The 24,176-nt window shown below is 41.6% G+C and overlaps 1 protein-coding gene across 3 annotated transcripts in view; it reads right to left on the bottom strand.

The window, feature by feature from the left end:
- The window catches only part of mtss1lb (MTSS I-BAR domain containing 2b), a 115,565-nt gene extending 92,081 nt beyond the window's left edge, over positions 1–23,484 (bottom strand). For all 3 annotated transcript variants that reach the window (XM_030415274.1, XM_030415276.1, XM_030415275.1), the window contains exon 1: positions 22,833–23,484. In XM_030415274.1, the coding sequence (XP_030271134.1) occupies positions 22,833–22,919 (87 nt within the window). In that variant the 5' untranslated portion in view covers positions 22,920–23,484. The remainder of the gene's footprint in view (positions 1–22,832) is intronic.
- Between the last annotated feature and the right edge of the window lie 692 nt (positions 23,485–24,176).

Genomic DNA, 24,176 nt, shown 5'->3' with positions numbered 1-24,176 from the left:
GGGCATTTGTAAGCTCCGGAAAGACAGCCCACACAGCCCATGCAGTCTTCTGCCCCTCCCACACACCATGCTGATTCGCTAGCAAACCGCTAATCAGAATGGTCATACAGTTAACACACAGCCAATCAGAGAATCCAATGGCTCAGATGGCCGACAGCCAACCTCCTCAGACTTCACATGTTGAATCGGAGCAGACAACGTCCCCGTGGCTCCGAAAGCTTCCAACGCAGCTGAACACACTGAACAGATTTGTTCCCAACCTCGTCCGAGTCTCCCCAAACGCTTCAGATGTCCAACGGTTAGGCCACTGTGTTCCTGCCTTTGGACCTTGAGCTGCTGCCATAGCTAGAACCACATCAGTATCAACAGGATGGATCATCATTTTCTGGTGACCATTTTGTACTGCATGGGCCACAGGCCACATGTCATAACATGTGAGTGTCAGCTTCCTCATGTGTGCATGGAGAAATTGAGGACAGATCAACAAGGGGTGGCTTGCTGAGGACAGCAGTCCACCATTTGAAACGTGGTATTAGCATATTAGCACGTTAACTATTTATGTGGAACAGGTGTTAATGTGAAAATAATATGGGTTTTTCTAAAATAAGTTTAATTTATCTATTTTCAAGCCTAAATAAAGCAGACATGGTTCTGTGATATCTTCCTACCAAGTAGTCTTATATTAACAGCAATCCACCATTTGAAACGTGGTATTAGCACGTTACCACGTTAACTATTTATGTGTAACAGGGTGTCAATGGGGGGAAAATAAGGGTTTTTCTTAAATAAGTGTTATTTATCTAGCTGTAAGCTAATTGTAATAGCAAAATAAGTTTCAACATAAGTTTTATATTTCTAGTTGTAAGTCTACCTAGCCAAGCCTATGACAGATATGAACTCGAGGCATGTTGCAATTGTCAAGTCACATCTGATCTTTCCAATGAATTGTAGGACTTGAAGGTGACATCAACATGTCAGTATTTTTGAGACTTAAGTATTTGTTAAGTTTAAGAAGTTTAAAAGATTTAAATTAAACTAAATTCCCTTTAGCTAATTTTAACTGGCACGATTACATTAGTGTGTGATATCTGCAAGTAAATGGTGGCCCTCTTAAATTGCCAGAACAAAGAAAGATTCTGGGCTTATAACACATTGCAGATTTTATTTCTGGATGATAAAATGTATAATTATTTATGGAGATCGACCATATGATATGCAATATACGAAACTTTATTACAATTACAATGTTCATGCTGATTGTGGCAATCATCTTGACTTTTTATTGATTTATATGTATTCTTCATGAATAAACTTCCTTAAACTAGGTATGGTAAATACATTTAACTAACAAGATCATCAACATCATATTTTATACCATGCAAATAAGAAAATTGATTTAAATACTGTTGCCAGTGGCAGCCATTATTAAAATGGCCACCACGGCCGCCATGTTGAAAATTCACGATGGCCAGATATCCAGTTTTTTTCAGACTGACTTTGGGCTTAACTGTCCCAGATTTCATGCTTTTATCACAAAGTGCACGATTTTTCAGCTAAGCCGCCCCCCTGTTAGGCAACACACAAAACTTGCTTCTGCCTCTGGGACTTTCAGCTTCTCTTCAAACTAGAATGCATGTTCACCTTGACTTGAACCTTTTTAATCCTACTTTCACCATCGAAATGAATGCTGAAGAAACTCCTGAGAAAAAAAGGGAGTTTAAGGTTTTCAAAATATCCTAATGGCCCAAAACCACAGCATTTATAGTAGTGAAATTGTCTGTCAGTAATACATTAATTTCAAGAGACTATGCTGCCATAATTGTAATCACACAGTAGGGTTAAGTAAATCTCTAAGAGCTGATATTTGAAAGTTAAGAAAAAAATAAGAAAGTTATCATTTAAAAGGTTTATACAATCCTTCTTTGCCAGAGTAATGTAACCTGCTCTGACCAAAACACAGTCAGTCTTGAGACAGAAGTTGGTAGAAGCCTACGAATACTTAATACTCGATAACTGGCCGTACTATACTAGGTCAGTTTGCTTGTCAGGCTGATGTAGCTAGCTATTTTTAGCATGGTATTAGCAAGCTAGCATATAACTGTTTAGCCTGCCAGCCACAGTAACTTGCAAACTAGCCATGCAAGACGCCATTCCAAGCTTCCTCTACCTTCATTTTGCAATAATATGCAAAAGAATTTCAGTTCACCAGGCACTAGATGGGTCTTAGCTTCAACATTTGACTAGCTAACTTAACCACTGTATAACTTAGACTTAAAAGAAATACAACATCCCTCCAACTGCACATCTGCTGCATGATATGTGTTTTTTTGGTGATTTAAGTGAGCATCAAAGCTAGCGCAAAGTAGGAAATCCCAGGTATAAATAATGAAATTGATCACGGCTAAATTCTATTTAGCAGGTTTGGTTTCCAATACTGAGCATGCTGGCACCCTGCCACTTTCATGACCTATTTGGACTCTAACTAGCTATCTTTATATTATTAGTTACATCCATGCTTTTCTTTATATGACATGCCAAAACATCTACTATCAAAAAAGGCCTATTCTGGAGGCGAAGTAGCACTATCTCATCACTTTTTCTGTTTTTTTTTTTTTTCCTGTTGCAAGAAAATACAGATTAGAATGAATTAAACTATATGACTGCTTAACTGTCATGTCTTCTATTGGAATTTATATTTTTATATAATAGCCTGATGAACATACAGGAGCCACAAGGATGAGGGAGTTGTGTCTTCTTTTTCCTCTTTTCTGTTTAACACGCATCCTGGCCTCTGTACTAAACAACAACACTGCGTCGGGAAGCCCCATGGACCACACAGACACAAATACACCACAGATTGGACTAATGATATGCTTCCACAGAGAATCTTCAGTTCTTCAGCATGGCCCAGAGTCATCGGACATAATTGTCAGGGGCTTTTAAAGGGCTAGACAACAATGCGTACTCCCTGTTCTGTGAGGATGCTAAACAGTTTACTTCCAGATCTTCTGGTTTTGTTGATGTCCTTTTTTTTGTCGAATTTACCTCTTTAATGAGGAGGTAGAAAAGCCTCAGACACTTTCCACTGAACTGGGAAACACACACATTCAACATTCCTATAATTAACTGATAAATGAAGGAGTTCAATACACCATACAGTGATTGAGTCTGACTCTCATGAAGTTTTGTTGGCTTGTATGCAAATGTAAATTAGGTCTTTTCAACAGCTTAAATTAAAACCCCACAGTAATGTGACAACCAACGAATGTGACTGTGCTGCATCTGAGCCTTTATGATGGTGGCAAAAAGCATTTGACAATTCACTTGGAGTTTGGTTATTGTGCTTAAAGGACTTGAATGCTGGTGGATGGTCGATATGTAAAAGTAAGTGCCACTTATAACAAGGATGGTACCACAGTCCTATGAGGAATAGTGGTAACTTCACAAGATTAAATACATTTCCAATAATGGATTAATTGTTTGAGTGATATTTTGAAAAAAAATGTCAAAAATAATAGCTCCAGTTTCTCCCGTATATTTTTTAACCTCCTATGTGTTTAGGCTTCACTTTGGACTGTTCGGACATTTTACATTTCACTGTCATTTTGTAGACACGTTATCAATAGGGGTGCACCGATCCAATATTAAGATCGGATATCGGCCCCGATATTGACAAAACGGCTGGATCGGGGATCGGTAAAATGAACAGATCCACGGGCTGATCCAGTTTTTTTTGTTTTTTTTTCTCTGTCGCAGCACATCTTACGTCATTCATCAGCGTTAGTGTGTCGCATGCTGGAAGAGCACAAGTTGTTGTTTGACCAACTCTTTATTAGTTTATTCTCAGGGTCAGCTGCTATGTTTTATTTTGTATTCCTGTTTGCAGGATGTTACACTTACTCACGTCACATTTCTCCGCTGATTAGCTAGTAGCCCCACCATCAGTTGTTAGCCTCACCGATCAGCTGTTAGCCTAGCAACGCTAACTTTCAAACCGACGTACTCAATACTATGGGCTGTCCATCGTTGCTCCGTTGGTCCTCCCTCCCTCCACCAGAACCTCAGGGTTATTCACCGCCGGGCTGCTTTGTCTCCTCCTCTGCTGCTGCAGCGGTGTCCCCGGCTCGCAGCGATGCTGGATGGTCGCTACTTCGCTGTTGCTGGCGGGGTCTTCAGGTGTTCAGCACAGGAGCACCTGGACCTCTGCTGTCACTTCACCCCAGGCTTCATCGCTTGGATTGGATCTCCTGGTCTCCTGCATCGCCCCCACTGTGTGCACGGAGCCTCCAGACGCTAATTTGTACACGGACGGTGCTACTGACTTCAGTGCTAGTGTTCTCTCCGTGCTGACTGACAGGCGCTCCATTCATTCTTTGTTTTGTTTGTTCCACTTTGTTACGTGTGTCCTTGGGTACCCTGACAGGCGCTATATAAATTAAATGTATTATTATTATTTTTATTATTATTATTATTAATGTTACACATGTTTACAATGTTCGGTAACTGTTTGATTATTTTGTCTTGGTTAGGAAAGTCTGGTGCCTTTAGTCCCTTTCACATAGTGGTGGAAGGTATACGGTTTATTATTAATTCAACAATGGTATCGGATCGGTATCGGGTATCGGCCGTTACGCTCAGCCCATGTATCGGTATCAGGATTGGATCGGAAAAAACTGGATCGGTGCATCTCTAGTTATCAATCAGTTAACTGATAAAGTAACCATATAACAAATCAGGAAAAAAATTTATCATAATATGCAGCACTAATAGAATAATGCAGACAATGAGTCTGACCGGGTAAAGGGGATCTTAAAGAGAACTGGAAAAACTGCACAAATACAGGTGTACTGAGATGGTGGAGGCACACCTGATGGGCAGATTATAGTTTCAGTGTCTGCACAGATGTGAAGACATCTGTAGTTACATTGTAACCAGGGTTACAACATAATGTACAGTTTGATCATATTCAGACTATCTCTCCACCCAACTACATGTTCCATATGTACGAGAACACTGTAAGACATCTGACAAAGAACAGGAGCAGTCTCAGAGCCCCACAGCCATCACAGGTGCTCAACCCACACACAAGCCGAGGGGCTTAGGCCCTTGCTACAAATTAATTTTGTCCAATGTGTACAAACCCCTGAGCAGGTAAAGCAGCCAGACGCTGTCTGCTGCTGCTGTCTGCATAGGTGCAAGACACTACCTAAAGCCTAACTGGCCCTGCAAGATGCAAGGCCAGTGACTACAGGGGTGAATGGACTTTTCAGGCTAGCCTGCCAGATGCAAGGCTAACCGATGATTCAACTGGCATCCAAACACAGGCTTCTGAAGCTGGGCCGGCCATTGGTGGTGCCCCACATATCAGTAGCCCTTTTTAGATAGAAAAGGTGGCACATTTGCTGCAAGGTAAAGGCGGCAATGTGCTGCCTTGTCTTTCTAAAATGGAGGTGTAATATTCCTCCTTTTCCAAAAGCTGCCACCGGGGTAGGCGTAAACATGTGACGTGAGGTGAAGCACGAAGTTGGGCTGTGAACAGTGACGACGAATTTGTCTTTAATATTAGAGCTTTACATTGCACCCCATTGGAGTTTAGAACTGGGTTCTTAGCAGGGGGGGTTTAATTTGAAAGTAGCGACCGTGCTACAACAACAACAAGCTAACAAGCTGTTGCCGCTACAACAACAAGCTAACACAACCAAACAGCTACAGAGACCGAGGAGACGCTAGCATCTCCTGGATCTCAGCGGCTGTCCAGTTGCTCATCTTGATGTCAGTGGGTGAAGTGATGGACTGACTGCTGTGATCAGCTGTTTCATGGTTTTAAAACACCCTGGCTGTGGGTCGCACAACAGTGCAAATCATCAACACCTCCGCCCATCTCACGCAGTTGCCGGCACATTGACGTCTCGGATTTACATAGCAATAGAGGCGGAAATAAGTGTACCCTCCAAGGCGGCAAACTGGCGGACCAAAACAGACCCCCAATTTACTGACCTCTGTCTAAATCCGCAGACCAAGCCGCAAAAAGGACAGCCAAATTGGAAGCTTGCTGCCCTGTATAAAAACGGCTGGTGGGGGAGGTCAGGGAACAAGACCATGTGAGGCCAGTTCAGGGCTACAAGGACTAACTGCACTTTCTCAATCTGAATCCTCTGCAGCAGGGGCGGAAGGAAACCAAATGGGGAGATGCATACAGAAGGCCTTGGAGCCACTGATGGGTCAAGGCATCTGTTCAAAAATTCAGGTCGTCTCACCCTCAGGAAAAGGACAGGGAGCAATGCCTATCTTTTAGGTTAACTCCCTGGAGGCCAACAGATCTGAACTCGCTGTCACAAAGCCATGCAAGATCTCTGTCACCACTTGTGGGTGGATCCTCCATTCTCCTTTGTCTAGGCCCCCTCTGAACAGGCAGTAAACTGCGCACCTGTATGACCTTGAGGGATAGAATGCATGGAGACATCCCCAGCTCGTGTGCCAGTCAGCAAAGGGAAGGGGAGCCAGAGCCTTCCTGCAAGATGATTTAGGATGTTGCTACTCTGTGTCTGTCCTCAGCAGCACATTGCAGCCTTGCAGATGTGGCAGAAACATCTGCAGGGCGAGTTGGGCTGCCCTTGACTCCAGCCTGCTGCTATGCTAGGAAGCCCATCTGTTTCTCCAGTGAGCTATCCTAATTCCTTTGCCGTTGTGCACCCCAGACTACCAGGGATGTGTCAGACGACACTAGTCGAAGACTGGCCACAGGACCTCGCATGCTCCTCTTGGCAGGATTGCTTAGGTGTCTCCACCAGTGGAGCACCAGGCGTAACCCATGCATGACTCGCACTCTGGCCTACAGCAGCAGCTGTTGGTGGGGCCCAAGGCTGAGGACGCACCTCTGTACTAGGTGCATGTAAAGATGGGTCAACGAACTATTTGGACCATTGCTGCTCAAGAGCCGTTATTCATGCCCATCTCCTGCAGGCATGCACACACCCCAGACCAGTGTTGGGAACAACAGCGTTACAATAAACGGCGTTACTAAGGGCATTACTTTTTTTCAGTATCGGGTAATCTAACTAATTACTTTTTCCATCGTTACGACACCGTTACCAACTATCAAATATGGCGCGTTACAAACTGAAGCTGCTCATTCAAACTGTTGTCATCCGACTCGGCTCTCAGCCACCGGAGCTGCAAAGCTGTTTTATTTTTTTATTTTTTTTTAGCTTGGTGAGGGACGAGGGACGGGCGGGACAACCGCATAAGTGATGGTGATTGGCTCTCTAAGGTAGAGTGAGAGTTCGTAAGCCAATCAGAGGCTGTGTTCAGTTTACACACAAACCACACACGCACACAGCAGCCTCGCACACTCAAACTAGCGGAGGTGAGCTGCAGCAATGGCGAGTCCGAAGAGAAAGTTGGCGTTTTCTAAGTGGAAGTACAGACACTACTTTAATCTCTTTTGTCTACGTCCGTTGTAAGCAAATCTAATCTAATGAAGCATCTCTGAATGGAACACGCTTCTACAAAACCAGTGGCCAAAACACTGTTGTTGACACTGCGACCAAACAGCTCACTAATCACGACCGTTTGTGTTTCTTTTTCCCTGTTATCTTTTTTTTGCAATGTCAGTGGAAAATTGAAGAGATGCACACTTCTTCGCTTAACTCTTTGGCCACACAATACATCTGTATGGAGCACAGTGGGGAAAAGCATAGTGGCTCCCACCAAACAACGCCGGTTTCTGCCACAGACTTAGCCTAGGACTTGGAAGTGGGCACATGACCATTAGGCGCACATTCCACAATGGAAGTTCACCTGGCACACCAGTGGGACACCACACAACTGCCAATGGTGTGCATGAACAAAGGGAAAACTTAAGAAAATTTGAGAAAAGTTCAACCAGGTGCGACAGGAACCAAAACGCCAGCATACATCTGTCCCTGGTTAGTGGATTTAAACACCTGACAAACTCGTAAGTAGATTGTTCCTTTTTTCACCTTTGTCTTTCCTCTCTGCTGAAATTGCATGTCTGAACTGCTCAGTGGAGAATGAAAAATCATAGTGATAACACACGCCTGTGCCTTATATACCTGTGCGTGCCAGTACACCTGGTGTGTCTTAAATTATTATGCGGGTCATTGGTCCCCGTACATTTGAAACATGTAGCTGGTAGAGAGTCCCTATACAATAGAGTACTGCCTGTTCAGACATCTGAGGAAGTCAAAACAGAACACATGTACTTCCTGGGTCCGAGTACATGTCATGTCAGGAGTATCGCCAGCCCTAAAGTTTCTAAAAAAAGCATGATGCCAGTGGGTTTGTGATCTGATTATACACTAAGTGTTAATTAAATTTTAAATAGATGAAAATGTAAAACTTCTCTCTTCAGGTTGAAATTTCTAATCCGTGACCAAAACTTGTTATGGCATTTTTGTCTTTATTAGACAGATACTTGAGATCGACAGAAAACTAGGAACGAGATGGGGATGACATGCCAGAATCAAATGGCAGTATTTGATTTTATATGATTTTCTACATTTTCCAGTTTCTTTTTGGAGGCCAGTAATTTAGCATATTTCCTGCCACAGGACAGTCAAGGGCATGAACATATTAGTAAAAGTCATGGAGTCAGTCATGGACACAGTGGAACTGTAAGTACACTAACCCACATGCAGATGTGAGGTTGTGTCTGATTATATCCTCTGGTCATGACCACATAACACAAAGCACAAAGTTGATGTGGCTCGCGAACACAAGCCACAGTCTCTTTCTGGTCCCCACTATGACTGATGCATATTTAAATATTAATTTGTATAATTGTGCATTTATTTACTTTTTAAAGTGAATTTATTAGTGATTTTTAGGGCATCACTGAAGCTCCTTTGGAAAATTTGACTTTTTTACTACATGATGTACGTATCAGCTCAAAATGGAAAAAAAGATTTACACAAAAGATAAAAGAATAACAGGACCTCAAGCAATGACTGTGACAACAACCACAGCTGTCAGTAAAACTGAACGCAAAACATAACAAACTTTATTTTCTCGGGCTGTAACCATACACATATCGAAACTGAAATCGCAATGAACTTGTCTTTGTGAGAAGGCAGAATCGCGACACAACTTCCAATCCAGATCCAGCCCTATGAGCTATAAGTAGCCCCTGTTCACACAGAGATATTAACACCATAGCAGTGGTTCACCAATTCTCCGCCGTTGGTCGTTCACACAGAGGGAAGCACCGCTGGGGTAAAGACGAACCGCTGTGTAATTCACACAGAAAGCCGGCGCTGCGGCTCCTAAATAGATGTCATGATGATGATGTGTTTTCAAGGTGTTTTCCCGGTGTCCCCCTGTCAATCTAAACCCGACGGAGGCTGTTTTCTGGGGTAAAGTTCACGGATGTCTCGATCCGGATGGCTGACCGTCGCAGAGATTTTTTTTCATTATAAACACTCTGTGAGTTAAAGTTTTTTGCCGGTGCCAGACGCTGTTTTTCTGGTAGAAATGTGACGAGGAGTAGGTAGGATGGGCGGGAGGACAGACGCTTCTCCACGTACTACTGTGGTATTTTTTTCCTAGTTGCTAAAGTCAGTTACAGTTACTACGTTACCTTAGTATGGTTCTGTAACGTTGCTTTGTGGGACTTTTCTCTTTATTAAGTTGAGTGAGGGACCTGTGCAGTTAACAGACCATACGCGCAGCCGGCTTATCTATTCACACTGGTTCAGTTTCCCAATACTGCGCCTCTGATACTATCAGACAAGTATCATATACAGACGTTATTGAAATGTGTGAAATGTATAAAGGTTTGTGTCGAACCGTGGGTCAAAAATCATGATACAAACCGAATCATGAGTTTGGTGTATCGTTACAGCCCTATTATTTTCATATTAAAATCAAACTGGAACTACCGTACAACCACAATATCTATTTAATGATATGCTATAAAAGTGATGACAATGACAATAAGTATGGCCCTATAGGAAGGCAATAAGGAAATTCCTCACTAGGTTATTTTAATCACATTTTCTGAGCAATTAGCTTTGTTGATAATATGCATCAAAGGGCAACACAAGCTTTAAAAATAACACTGATCCTGGGGTTGACACAAAGAATATAGTATATTAAATGTGTATCTATGATCCACATCTTTTTAAAGGTTTCTTTTTTTAAAATGCAGCAATTTAGTATCAGGTTCTAACGCATGTACTAGCTAAAGGACCAGGATAACAATAAGATGAAAATTAACAAAAATAATTCAAAAAGTTCTCCTGCTTTTTTAGGGACCAGAAAATCATATTCTTCTTTATTCTGTCCTGTTGCTGCTGTCAACAAAATATTAACCACTGGTCCATATAGCTATCTGACCGTGAACATGACCTCTGTGTCCCATCATATAACCCTGTGACCTGTGTGTGTGCGTGGGTGTGTAATTCATTAAAAAGTTGCGAGACATAGCCTCAGGGCATACACATAGGCAGACAACTACATAACGCCCTGACAGACACACACACACACACACACACTATCCTCTGGTCATGACCACATAACACAAAGCACAAAGTTGATGTGGCTCGCGAACACAAGCCACAGTCTCTTTCTGGTCCCCACTATGACTGATGCATATTTAAATATTAATTTGTATAATTGTGCATTTATTTACTTTTTAAAGTGTATTTATTAGTGATTTTTAGGGCATCACTGAAGCTCCTTTGGAAAATTTGACTTTTTTACTACATGATGTACATATCAGCTCAAAATAGAAAAAAAGATTTACACAAAAGATAAAAGAATAACAGGACCTCAAGCAATGACTGTGACAACAACCACAGCTGTCAGTAAAACTGAACGCAAAACATAGCGAACTTTATTTTCTAGGGCTGTAACCATACACATATCGAAACTGAAATCGCAATGAACTTGTCTCGCGGTGTGAGAAGGCAGAATCGCGACACAACTTCCAATCCAGATCCAGCCCTATGAGCTATAAGTAGCCCCTGTTCACACAGAGACATTGGCCCTCATTTATCAATCTTGCGTGAAAACGGGCGCAGATCTGAGCGCAGAATTGGTCGTACGACGGGACACACGTGTGATTTATGAAACATTCGTATCTGACCAATCTCAGCGTACGAATGAGCGGGTCTTGATAAATGCGGCGGCTGAATTCGATCGTAATTAACATGTTACGCCCTTAAATATTCCTGGTTCGGAGGCCTCACCCACTGAGGTCAAACATGGAGAGGAGAAACACTGGCAAGAAAATAAACTTTTTCGAGATGGAGATCGGCATCCTGACATCCGAGGTGGAGCAAAACAAAGATTTGCTTTTTGGCAGTCTGAAAAATGGAATTAAAGGAGGTCATAAAAACGCTGTATGGAAGAGAATAACGGAGGCAGTAAACAGCGTTGCCAGAGGAACGGACTCCGGACTACTGCATTGTAAAATCTATCAAACTCTGACTGTTCACATTTCTTACACATAATTAGGCTTACACATGTTACATGGGTATACATTTTTATTGTATTTTTAAATGCTTCACAGCCAGGCACCAGCATCATGTCAGCGAGGTCTCCTCCCCAGAGCGTGTGCCCTCTGGCCCCGGTGCTGCGCCCAGACCAAACATCATCATGGCAGAGGTCCTGGACAGACAAACAGAAATATGCAGTTTATTGGCCTCAGTTGCCGGCGCACATGAGGCAACAAATAACACATTAAAAGAAATTAATGAAACTCTAAAAAAGCCTTAATAAAGTCTAAAAATGACTAAATGTTGTCTATTTTCTGTGTTTATTATGCCTTTAGCCAATTCCACCAATTATTCACATTACTGATAAAATACTGCAGAGCATTTGCAAGAGTTTAAGGTATACTTTACGTTTTAAAGGCGATGAATGAGGTCCTGTCTCCTCCGTATAGCCCCCAGTGGAGGCTGTGCTGGCCACGGTTCCATGGGCATTGGCTCATCTGACTGCGCCGGCACATCAAAGGCACTCACTCCAATCACTAATACAATGTTGTGCAAAACTTGACAGGCCAAAATAATATCGCACACTTTCTCCGGGGTATACAGCAGCGTTCCCCCTGCTGGTCCGAGACAGAGCCACCTGCCCTTCAGCAACCCGAAGCAGCTCCACTGTGACCCGTGTGCGTGTGTGCGCACTACTGTGTCTGCATTCCTGCTCTGTAGCAGGGTTATTAGGTATTCCATTAAATAGTTGTCACGTAGCCTATCATATTTTATATTACAAAAAAGTGGTAGCCTTTCAGTAAGAACGTGGGCTTTTAAAAAAAAATTTTTGTTTTATTCGTTTTAAGAACCCGTTTTGATCTGATCTAAATATGTGACTGCTTATGCTTAATGACAGCTGAGATTTGTTATTTTCAGACTCAGCCAGATTTTGCTGTGCTGCACCGCAAATCCACAGACTCAAATTTGCGTATACGATCTCAGACCTGACGTGAGATTTGATCGTAGCTCCCGCTCACGTTCAGATTGATAAATGCCGAAGTTTGCGTGGAAATGGTCGTACGCACGTTTTTCTGTCGTACGTTGGTTTGATAAATGAGGCCCATTAACACCACAGCAGTGGTTCACCAATTCTCCGCCGTTGGTCGTTCACACAGAGGGAAGCACCGCTGGGGTAAAGACGAACCGCTGTGTAATTCACACAGAAAGCCGGCGCTGCGGCTCCTAAAGAGATGTCATGATGATGATGTGTTTTCAAGGTGTTTTCCCGGTGTCCCCCTGTCAATCTAAACCCGACGGAGGCTGTTTTCTGGGGTAAAGTTCATGGAAGTCTCGATCCGGATGGCTGACCATCGCAGAGATTTTTTTTCATTATAAACACTCTGTGAGTTAAAGTTTTTTGCCGGTGCCAGACGCTGTTTTTCTGGTAGAAATGTGACGAGGAGTAGGTAAGATGAAAATTAACAAAAATAATTCAAAAAGTTCTCCTGCTTTTTTAGGGACCAGAAAATCATATTCTTCTTTATTCTGTCCTGTTGCTGCTGTCAACAAAATATTAACCACTGGTCCATATAGCTATCTGACCGTAAACATGACCTCTGTGTCCCATCATATTACCCTGTGACCTGTGTGTGTATGTGGCTATGTCTCGCAACTTTTTAATGAATTACACAACCACGCAAAAAAGCAGGAGAACTTTTTGAATTATTTTTGTTAATTTTCATCTTATTGTTATCCTGGTCCTTTAGCTAGTACATGCGTTAGAACCTGATACTAAATTGCTGCATTTTAAAAAAAGAAACCTTTAAAAAGATGTGGATCATAGATACACATTTAATATACTATATTCTTTGTGTCAACCCCAGGATCAGTGTTATTTTTAAAGCTTGTGTTGCCCTTTGATGCATATTATCAACAAAGCTAATTGCTCAGAAAATGTGATTAAAATAACCTAGTGAGGAATTTCCTTATTGCCTTCCTGTAGGGCCATACTTATTGTCATTGTCATCACTTTTATAGCATATCATTAAATAGATATTGTGGTTGTACGGTAGTTCCAGTTTGATTTTAATATGAAAATAATAGGGCTGTAACGATACACCAAACTCATGATTCGGTTTGTATCATGATTTTTGACCCACGGTTCGACACAAACCTTTATACATTTCACACATTTCAATAACGTCTGTATATGATACTTGTCTGATAGTATCAGAGGCGCAGTATTGGGAAACTGAACCAGTGTGAATAGATAAGCCGGCTGCGCGTATGGTCTGTTAACTGCACAGGTCCCTCACTCAACTTAATAAAGAAAAAAGTCAAAAACATACAATTAATTGCATAAACATATGAGGACTTCCTGTACTGTATGTATGTTTTTAATGCCAAACCTCCTCATTTTAAAACACATTAGGATGAATCACAACAACCGCCAAACTTCAAGACTATTACTATAAGCTTCTTTGCAACTCCCACTGAGCACCATTATTCATTTATTATCAGTTCTGTGCAACACAAAAGAGACCAGGGCCAATTTGCATACACCATGCACATACAGATCACACACAGCCGACACACAAGGAGTAAAAAAGAGTGCGTTGCCTTGGGTAGAGGATCTGCTGAGGCGAGAAAGAGGAAGGGAGGACCCGGTTAAGAACAGGAGGAGGAAGAGGAAGACAATAGGGAAAGAGGAAGAAAAAGTGCTTTCTAAACAGCCTTGACTAAATCTGCTGACAATGAGAGATGGCAGTATTGAACATGGCTCTTATTGTGAACATGAGCATCCATGACACCTAAAACCGCCAAGTTAAGGATCAGGTGCACAAGAGAAGATGGAATTTTATAATAAGCGTGGGCTGACAAGGTGGCATACTGGCTACAAAATGTCTGTCTGGTTATTGAGTGAGACAGTTCATTTTTATGCAGTGTTGACTGACCCTGCAGCCCACCTACAGCTGAAACCAGAAGCTTACATACACTATATAAAAAGACACATATGCTTTTTTTTCTCACTGTCTGACATGAAATCAGACAATCACTTTTCCTGTTTTAGGTCCGTTAGGATTACCAAAATTATTTCTATTTGCAAAATGCCAGAATAATGAGAGAAGGATTTTTTTAGACAATTTTTTATTACTTTCTTCAAAGTCAGAAGTTTACATACAGTAAGATTACTATGCCTTTGGGAAAGCCCAGATGATGATGTCATGTCTTTGGAAGATTCAGATTTTACTGTTTATTGACAACATTTGAGTTAATTAGAGACACACCTGTGGATTTTAAGGCACACCTGAAACACACTGCTTCTTTGTGTAACATCATGGGAAAGTCAAAAGAAATCAGCCAAGATATCAGGAAGAGAATTGTGGACTTGCACAAGTCTGGTTCATCCTTGGGTGCAATTTCCAGATGCCTGAAGGTGCCACGTTCATCTGTTCAAACAATTATATGCAAGTATAAACACCATGGGAATGTCCAGCCATCATACCGCTCAGGAAGGAGACGGGTTCTGTGTCCCAGATATGAACGTGCTTTGGTCAGAAATGTGCATATCAACCCAAGAACAAAAGCAAAAGACCTTGTGAAGATGCTGGCTGAAGCTGGTAAGAGTGTGTCATTATCCACAGTGAAACGAGTACTGTACCGACATGGGCTGAAAGGCCACTCGGCCAGGAAGAAGCCATTACTCCAAAAGAAACATAAAAAAGCCAGATTACAGTTTGCAAATGCACACAGTGACAAAGACCTTAATTTTTGGAGACATGTCCTGTGGTCTGACGAAACTAAAATCGAACTGTTTGGCCATAATGACCATTGTTACGTTTGGAGGAAAAAGGGGGAAGCTTGCAAGCCTGAGAACACCATCCCAACTGTGAAATACGGGGGTGGCAGCATCATGTTGTGGGGTTGTTTTGCTGCAGGAGGGAATGGTGCACTTCACAAAATAGATGGCATCATGAGGAAAGAACATTATGTGGAAATACTGAAGCAACATCTCAAGACATCAGCCAGGAAGTTAAAGCTTGGGCGCAAATGGGTCTTCCAAATGGACAATGACCCGAAGCATACTGCCAAACTGGTTACAAAGTGGCTTAAGGATAACAAAGTCAATGTTTTGCAGTGGCCATCACAAAGCCCTGATCTCAATCCTATTGAAAATGTATGGGCAGAGCTGAAAAGGCATGTGCGCGCAAGGCGGCCTACAAACTTGGCTCAGTTACACCAGTTCTGTCAGGAGGAATAGGACAAAATTCCTGCCAACTATTGTGAGAAGCTTGTGGAAAGATATCCAGAACATTTGACCCAAGTCATGCAGTTTAAAGGCAATGGTACCAAATACTAATGAAATGTATGTAAACTTCTGACTTTGAAGAAAGTAATAAAAAATTGTCTAACAAAATCCTTCTCTCATTATTCTGGCATTTTGCAAATAGAAATAATTTTGGTAATCCTAACGGACCTAAAACAGGAAAGTGAGGAAGAGGAAGTAACTGACTGGAGGGGAGTTGCGGGATTTTAAACTGTGTGGGAGTGTCCTTGCAGAGTCACTAAGGACACATGTGACCTCTAAGTTTCAGAGTCATTAAAGCCAACCTGCCTTCATGTGGGTTTCTAAAGCTAGGTGAGCCCAGGTGTGAATCATTGTCAAGCTGTCTGGGGAGGGAACTCCAGAAATATAGGTGGGTGATAAGTAATGTCTTAGGCCACCTCCTCGGTTCAAAGACGGTCGTCCCAGTTTGACATAGATGGATTCTTTTACTCCTCTTTTCAAACCATCTGTCTTCTCTGGCCAAGAGGTATACATTGTTGTCCTCAAAGGAATGATTTTTCTCCTTCAGATGTAAGTGGACAGCAGAGTTTCGACTTGAGGAATGACTAATATGACGAATTACTAATAATATTTCAGTAATATATTACTAGAGTTATGTCATGTAAGGCATACATTCTTTGTACAGTCTCTGTGTGACTGGACTAAACTGTAATTTATAGGCCTAAGGATGAAGTGTTGAATCACATATGTCCATGCATTCCTTGTTCCCACTAGGGATGTGCATCTTCAACACTGAGGCGATACGATATGCATCTAGATACACTGCCAACGATACGATACATTAAAGATTCATATAAAACAACCACCGATAAGATACAATACGATTCTCCCACCTACTGCGATACAGTGCGATACAGTACAATTTGGTTTAACACAATGCGGTACAGTGCGATTCAATGCGATGCAGAAGAATATTGTACAATGGAATACAAAGTGGTGCAGATAGTTCATGTTCATTCTTTATTTCTACAGTATGCTTCACACTTTCAACAGGGACAATGGGAGACTAAACTATAAGCAGTGGTGCCTTTTTGCAGTTTTAAGCTGCTGAATGAATGCAAAAGTTGTACAGATGCCAGTAACGTGTTACCTTGATCTGACAACTACGAGTAATCTAACGCATTAATATTTCCAAACCAGTAATCAAATTGAAGTACTTATTCAAGTCACTTTGTCTTACTATTATTTTTGACACTTTCCTTCAAAAAAAAATATATTTTTGCTTTCTTCTTGCGTCTCGGTGAGTGACGTCATGTATGCGAAAAGTCACGTTTTCAGCACGAGGACAACTCACGTGTAGCCACGCAGCGACACAAACACTAACATTGTGTTAGCAGCAGTACCTCCGCTGGTGCTAACCAATGGAGCCGAAGGAGACCTCTCTTTCACATTAACGCCATGTCGCCGCTTCAGGTGAGAGCTTAGATTGGTTGTGCTCCCTGTGTGTTTAATCGCGGCACGGCACATTTTACAGATGGCATTTCTCAAGCTTACCATCCCTTTATAAAAGCCGAAGTGTTCACAAACACCAGACTTGTAAGTGACCGGCGAGTGTATCTCTTCTTCATCCATGCTTACTTTGTCTCTGATCGGCTCTGATTTCCAGCCTGCTGGTTGGTGCTCTGCTGACCCCACCTCCAACTCACGTGAGACGAAACTCTGGCTGAATTGGCCGATCGCGGCCGTGGTGATGAGAACGGAAACAAGCACTTGGTCCTACTTCTAAATTAGTTTATTGTAAGTATAGATACGAGTCTGATTTTATCGATGCAGAGATTTTATACACAATACATCTCGAGTTCATCCGGATTTTTTAACCGATGCACACTTCAGTCATCGATGCAACCACATCGTAAATGTTCATACGAATGTACCGATACGAATCGGTGAATCTCACCATCTCTAGTTCCCACATATGTCCTTTTCATTGTCCATTCCTTACGGAAGAGGAATAGGGCCACATGTGAATTTTTTTTTTAGTTCTGACTTTAAAGTCAGAATTCTGACTTTTTTCTCAGAATTCTGACTTTAAAGTCAGAACTAAAAAAAAAATTCACATGAAAAAAGTCAGAATTCTAAGATTAAAGTCAGAATTCTGAGATTAAAGTCAGAATTCTGAGAATAAAGTCAGAACTCAAAAAAAAATTACATGTGCAGACTTCTGACTTTATTCTCAGAATTCTGAGAAAAAAGTCTGAATTCTGACTTTAATCTCAGAATTCTGAGAAAAAAGTCTCAGAATTCTGAGAAAAAAGTCTCAGAATTCTGAGAAAAAAGTCAGAATTCTGACTTTAATCTCAGAATTCTGACTTTAATCTCAGAATTCTGACTTTAAAGTCAGAACAAAAAAAAAAATTCACATGTGGCCCTAATCCTCTTCCGTAATTCCTTGACTAAAACAAAAAGGAGATTTTTTTGTCTTGTCATGTTATTATGGGCTACATTATAGAAGGTATAGGTCTATTGTGTTTCATATGACTGAGCCTACAGTTCAAAAATATTTTATCTCATAATATATCAGACTGTCACTGTGTCTGCCTGCTCATCACTTTGTCCAAGAACATCCTCTAAATTAAAATAACATAGGTTATTTAATTGTTCATAGAGGTTATTCGGGCAGTTTGCTGAAAGTAACTTAAAAGTAGTGTAATAATACTATATTACTCAAAATGGACAGTAACATTGTAACATGATATATTAATTTAAAATAAAGGTAACTAGTAATATGTAATATCCTGCATTTTGAAAGTAACTTTCAGCCCAACAATGAGCTGTATTAAGACTTGTGTGACTCCAGAGAGAGTTGCGCTGAATCTGACACACTTCCTCTAGTGACGTCAACAGAAGAAGAATGCGTTCAATAAATGTATTTGTTTGTTTGTCTTATTAAGTTTCCATCTCAGGTCTGACAATGTTAAATTGGTTGAGTGTTATTTTAAGACATAATGACCCAATAACTGTCTGACTAAGACATAAATGTAGTTGTCCAAATTTCTTATACAGTTTATCAGGATAAATAGTATCAACATCATCAATATCAACTCGCTTATACAGTGAATATCAAAAATGTCAACAAAACACAAACTAAGGCCTACTGTCTAATAACGGTTTGAATGATTTTGGTCTTTTTGATTTGATAGATATTCAAACAGTATGTTATACAGAAACCAAACTGACAATTCTTTATGTTCTGCATTCCCTTAATAACCCCAAACTGTGCATAAATCTTCTGCAGTTACTGCGTGATTGCACAAATCTTGCATTAATAAGCTGACAAAACCAGCCATTTCCAAGAACTAATGGTTATTAATCACATTTGTTTCTTCTTTGTTAAGCTATAAACATGATTATAGCCACATTGTTTCCAGTTGAGTCAAAGTGAGTTTGAGGGTTGATGACTCAATGAGTCTGATCCATGCACTGATGCTCATTCAACGTCTCCTTGGGGATTCAGGAATTCATCCATCCAAGACTGGAGCAGTGTGTTTTGGCCCAGGTCTTAGTGACCCACATATATCAGATAGAGCTGGATAACATAAACAAGAGGACCATTAGAAACCGAATGAATAATAGATGAAGACAGTGTAAGGAAAGGGATGGCAGGGGCGGCTTTAAACTACAATGTGACACCATGGTGCTCTGTAGCCCAGGGGGCAATTCAGCAACATCAAACACTACCACTGCTAACAATAGACCATAACTGTACATTTTTTGACAAGAATTAGTTAAGCTGTCATTTTCTGTCCAACCAAAAAGTGTGCTGACATCTCACAGTACTGCAGTACGTCTGTATACCTCTCATTTTATTTTTCTACACTGTTAAAGAGCAGTACAGATGCTGTGTCATTGGTGCTGATGTTGCTATGCAACCTACCCAAATGGTTTTCACAGGGATGAACATTTTTACAAGTCTGCTATCATCTCAGAATGGTTACAGCTGACAAAATAAAGATTTCCCATTAGCAGGAACCCTGGAAACTGTTTTGATTCATGATCAGCATGTTTCTCATCATACAGCTGAGAATAATCTCATCCATGTTTACCAAAGTAGACATGAATGGTCTTTGTAGGAACTGTTAGTTTCCCATCACAGGACAAGCAATGGTAATATCCTTATCACTGTCAAATCTACAGCCCTGGCAATAACAAGCATGACACAGATGCTTCTGAGCACTCCTGCCATTCAGTTAGACTTCCGAGAGCTTTCATAAGCTGTTACACCCAAACAAATCATTCTTACCCCCTAATTTTGAGTTAAGCTGATTTACTGCAGTCATGAACACTTACCTCCACAGTTCCCAAAGCCCAAGCTGATGGCTCAGGAGGACACTGTAGAATGGGTCATCCAAAAATTGGAAGGTTTGAGATTTGATCTCTCCCACCTTGCATTCCACTGTGAATAGCTGGGTATTTATTGTGGGGCACGTTGGATGGGAAGAGTTGCATTGCTCCTGATGGGCAGGTTGGCACCTTGCATGGCAGCCTCTGTCACCAGTGTGTGAATGAAAGGGTTATGTGTTGTTAAGCACTTTGAGTAGCGGTAGACATAGCACTATATAAAAGCTATATAAATGGAAATATATCTACCATAAAACACTGAAAAGCAGCAAATCCTTAACAATTTCGAGGCTGGAACTTGATTAATGTATAATTTTACCTATAATTCCTTGACTTTTGAGTAGTAATTTAAGTCGAATAATTATTGTATCAAATGAGAGATCTCTAACTCCAGGAAAGAAAAGAACAAAATTGTATGAATTTGTTTTTCGAGTAGAATCTAGCACACTAAAGATAATGAAAACCTATATTGACAGACTCATAAAGTGTCAGTTGTAAAGCTCATGACACAGCTCTATTAGAACTCACTCCTGGAACTCTTTGCGCAGTTCCTTCTCCAACTCATTTTATCGCACTTGTGCTTTCAGGGATCTTGTTGTCCCAACATTTTTATTGAGATATGCCACAATACATACACTAGGATTGTTAGCCCTGCAATAAAACCACATACTGATAAGTCTGAATATACTTTACCTATCTGACCTTTTCACATATGGAGTTTAATTATTTACTTGTGAAGGGATACTCAGCCTGTCAAAACAGAAATATAATGTTGTCTGGTCCTTTTTTTAATGTTTGGAAAAAAAATTGCAATAATAGTTATCTTGGCTTGGACTTTTAGACACATTTTTAAAAAAATATGTGTTACAAACTGAGACAGTGGAGTTTGAAAGATAAGGGCAATGGAGCAGATGTTATCGATGTTCGCTATGGAAGCTGTAAGGTTGATTGTTTTTTGGATATATATATATATATATATATATATATATATATATATATATATATATATATATATATATAATGTGCAATATATATAAATATATACTTAACACTGTATATAGCACCGTATTTATTTTGCAAATGTACTTACTCCTCAAGACTGTGCACCTTACCTCCCTTTTTTGTACTATTACTTTATGTCCTATGTTTATGCTGTATATATTGTTTATTCTTCACACTGTGTTTTTGCACTGCTACTGGAGTTGGCTTTTTTAATCTCATCGTACATGTGTACAGTGACAATAAAGGCATTCTATTCTGTTCTATGATTCATGTGTCATGCGTGTGATTGGTATTGAATTCTCCCACATGTCTCACTGTAACAACAGAAGACCAACAATTTCTCCTTATGGCACAGTAATCATAAAGCACTGGTCATGACCTCTACCATTCTGGGCCATTCGGATGCGACACAATTTGCAGAGTTGGAAAAAGAAAAGATCTTATTCTGTTCAAGAGAAGGAGCAATTCAGGACAATCATGTTTATAAACATTTAATCTTTATTGGATAAAATAACTGTAGCTGCCCATGTTACTCCATGTGTCTCCATTAATGACACAGAAATACACAAAATTCAAAATAGGAGAGACAAAGACAGAGGAGAGATGGGGAATGACAGGCAGACAGGAAGGCGTGCAGAGCTGCATGGGCGTCTGACAGGCAGACATATTGACTGTATCATGAACCATTTGATGGACGCTTTCATCCACAGCATCTTACTGTAGCTGGAGTGAATACAGGGCATTGAGCATAGGTGGGTGCTGAGCTGCCGAAGCCTGGCCATCAGGCTGCAGAACCACTGATTGACAGACAGACGGACAGACAGACAGAGGCAAAAGAGGCAGGGAGGCTGGGTGTCTGACGGCTGCAGGCTTCTCACGCCTTCATGTTTTCCTGCCAGATCAGCCTGACAGAAAATCAATGACACTGCACTCTCATGGAGACTGTAACCAGTGAAAAAGGTGAGGACGATCCAGAGAGTCGTGTCTGTGTGATGATGATGATGATGATGATGATGATGAAGAAGAAACATCTACCGCAATTATCTACCCAAGGTCCACATGTGTAACGTAATGTGTCAAAGCTGTACTGTAAGCATTAAATTACTCCATCAACGGACACAAATCTGATCTGAGGCCTCTTTATTGAGCATTTTGCTTGAGGAATCCCTCGAAATGCTGCTTCATGTAACTAGCAGCCACCTGCCCATGGCCCTTTTACAGCAGCCACAATGCTCTTATACTGTCTACCCAAACAGACAAACACAGGTGTGTGCGCTTTATCGCAAGACTCACTGATAGCCCTCCGTGGAAGCAGCGGCCGGGCTGTTCAGTGACTGTGGTGGTGCTGTTTGTGCAGGGGAAAGCTAGTTGAGCATCTCGTCAAGAATGTCCGATAACGGATGCATTGACGTACATGCGCAGCAAATATTCAGCGACCAGGGGGTCGCACCAGCAACCCAGCGGGCCGCCGCATCACTGACAGTAAAACGCTCCATCTTAATGTGAAATACGGGTTGAATCAAATAATCACCTAATTATGCTTGGTGCGTGTATGTGTGTGTGTGTGCGTGTATTTCAGATGTGCATTTGAAACCGAGACACCAGCTCCATAATAATGAGGCTGGTTTTTCACAGGGAGGGAGCACATGTGTTTAACCACGATCACACATCCAGTGAGACGTAAAAACAAGCCTTTCATTTACCTTCATGTCGTTGACAATCGCCTGGAATAGACCCCCGAGGGCACCGCATTCCTTCTCCACGGTCTCCATGTTTGCCAAATCCACCATTCACCGGAATTTGCAAAAGCGCGCACCAGCTGCGCGCTACCAACACCCAGCAGGAAAAAAAAATACAAAAATGTATTTCCACAAAATCAGGCCGTGCTCTCCGGTTTCTCCTTCAAACCAGGAGAGCGACAGTAGCGGAGGGATGCAGCGAGAACAGGAGGAGGAGGAGGAGGAGGAGGGGTGGAGGAAAAAAGAAAAGATGCCGAAAGAAAAGGCTCGCGCTGCGGTCTCTTCCTGGCGAGGGGAAGATGGGTTCTGAGGGTTGAGAGGTGGTCTCTCTCTCTCTCTCTTTCTCTCTCTCTGTCCAGCTCTGGCTCAGTCAGGCGGCGCTCAGACGTTCAGATGGTACCGGGGAGACCGCTCATCTTGGCGCAGCCGGCGCTACGAAGAGTCGTTCGGGAAGCATATGAATGGAACCACAGCGATGGACCGCCGCGTGTGTGTGTGTATTTTCGGGCATGCAGGCATGTGCGCGGAGGTAAAGGCAGGCTGTGATTGGTGCAGTGGCGGTGGGCTCAGCGGTGCGGGGAGACCAAGCCAGTAATACGATCCACGCAACTGCAAGGGAGTCAAAAAAAAAGGAGGCTGGACAACTCTGGACGGATTGTCACATGGCCACACACACACACACACATACTGTAGACCACCAGAAAAATTCTGCAGGGTGTAAATGTCAAATAGATTAAAGCTACCAGAGGAGTGTGTGTAGGAATGTATCCTGGTGACCCTGATTAACCACCCCCTTTACTTTTTTCTTTTTTTTTTTTTGAAAATGACTTTCATAACCTTTTAAGCGACCTGCACAGACTGTTATGTGGTACAGTTATAGGACCTTTATCTAAAATGACTGGTATTAATGTCAGTATTCTTCTGTATGACAGGCAGCTGGGATGCAAAAATTGAAACTTAAGAAGAACTTCACAAATCTCCTTCTGTGTTGAGTTACAGGGGAAGTACACAGTTAACGAGAAGGAATCCAAACTGTAATATTTAGGCACTCAGATTTGGGTGCTCGAGGTGACAACAAAATAATATACATTTAAAAAACTGACCCGCTCACTCAATCCGAAGACCGTGTAGTGAGCAGATTGTATTGTAGTCAGAACTATTTACTGTTTACCTAACAACACCTGCCAACCATATCATCGCACAAAAGGAAGTGTGATTCTATTCATTGATTAGAGGCTAACTAACTGGGCAAACTAAGCTGGATAATGCTACAGCTCAGCCAAGGTGGATGCCACTGATGTTTACACG

This window comes from Sparus aurata, chromosome 4 (assembly GCF_900880675.1).
Source record: "Sparus aurata chromosome 4, fSpaAur1.1, whole genome shotgun sequence".
Taxonomy (NCBI): Eukaryota; Metazoa; Chordata; class Actinopteri; order Spariformes; family Sparidae; genus Sparus; species Sparus aurata.
This window is presented reverse-complemented; position numbering and strand designations above follow the sequence as displayed.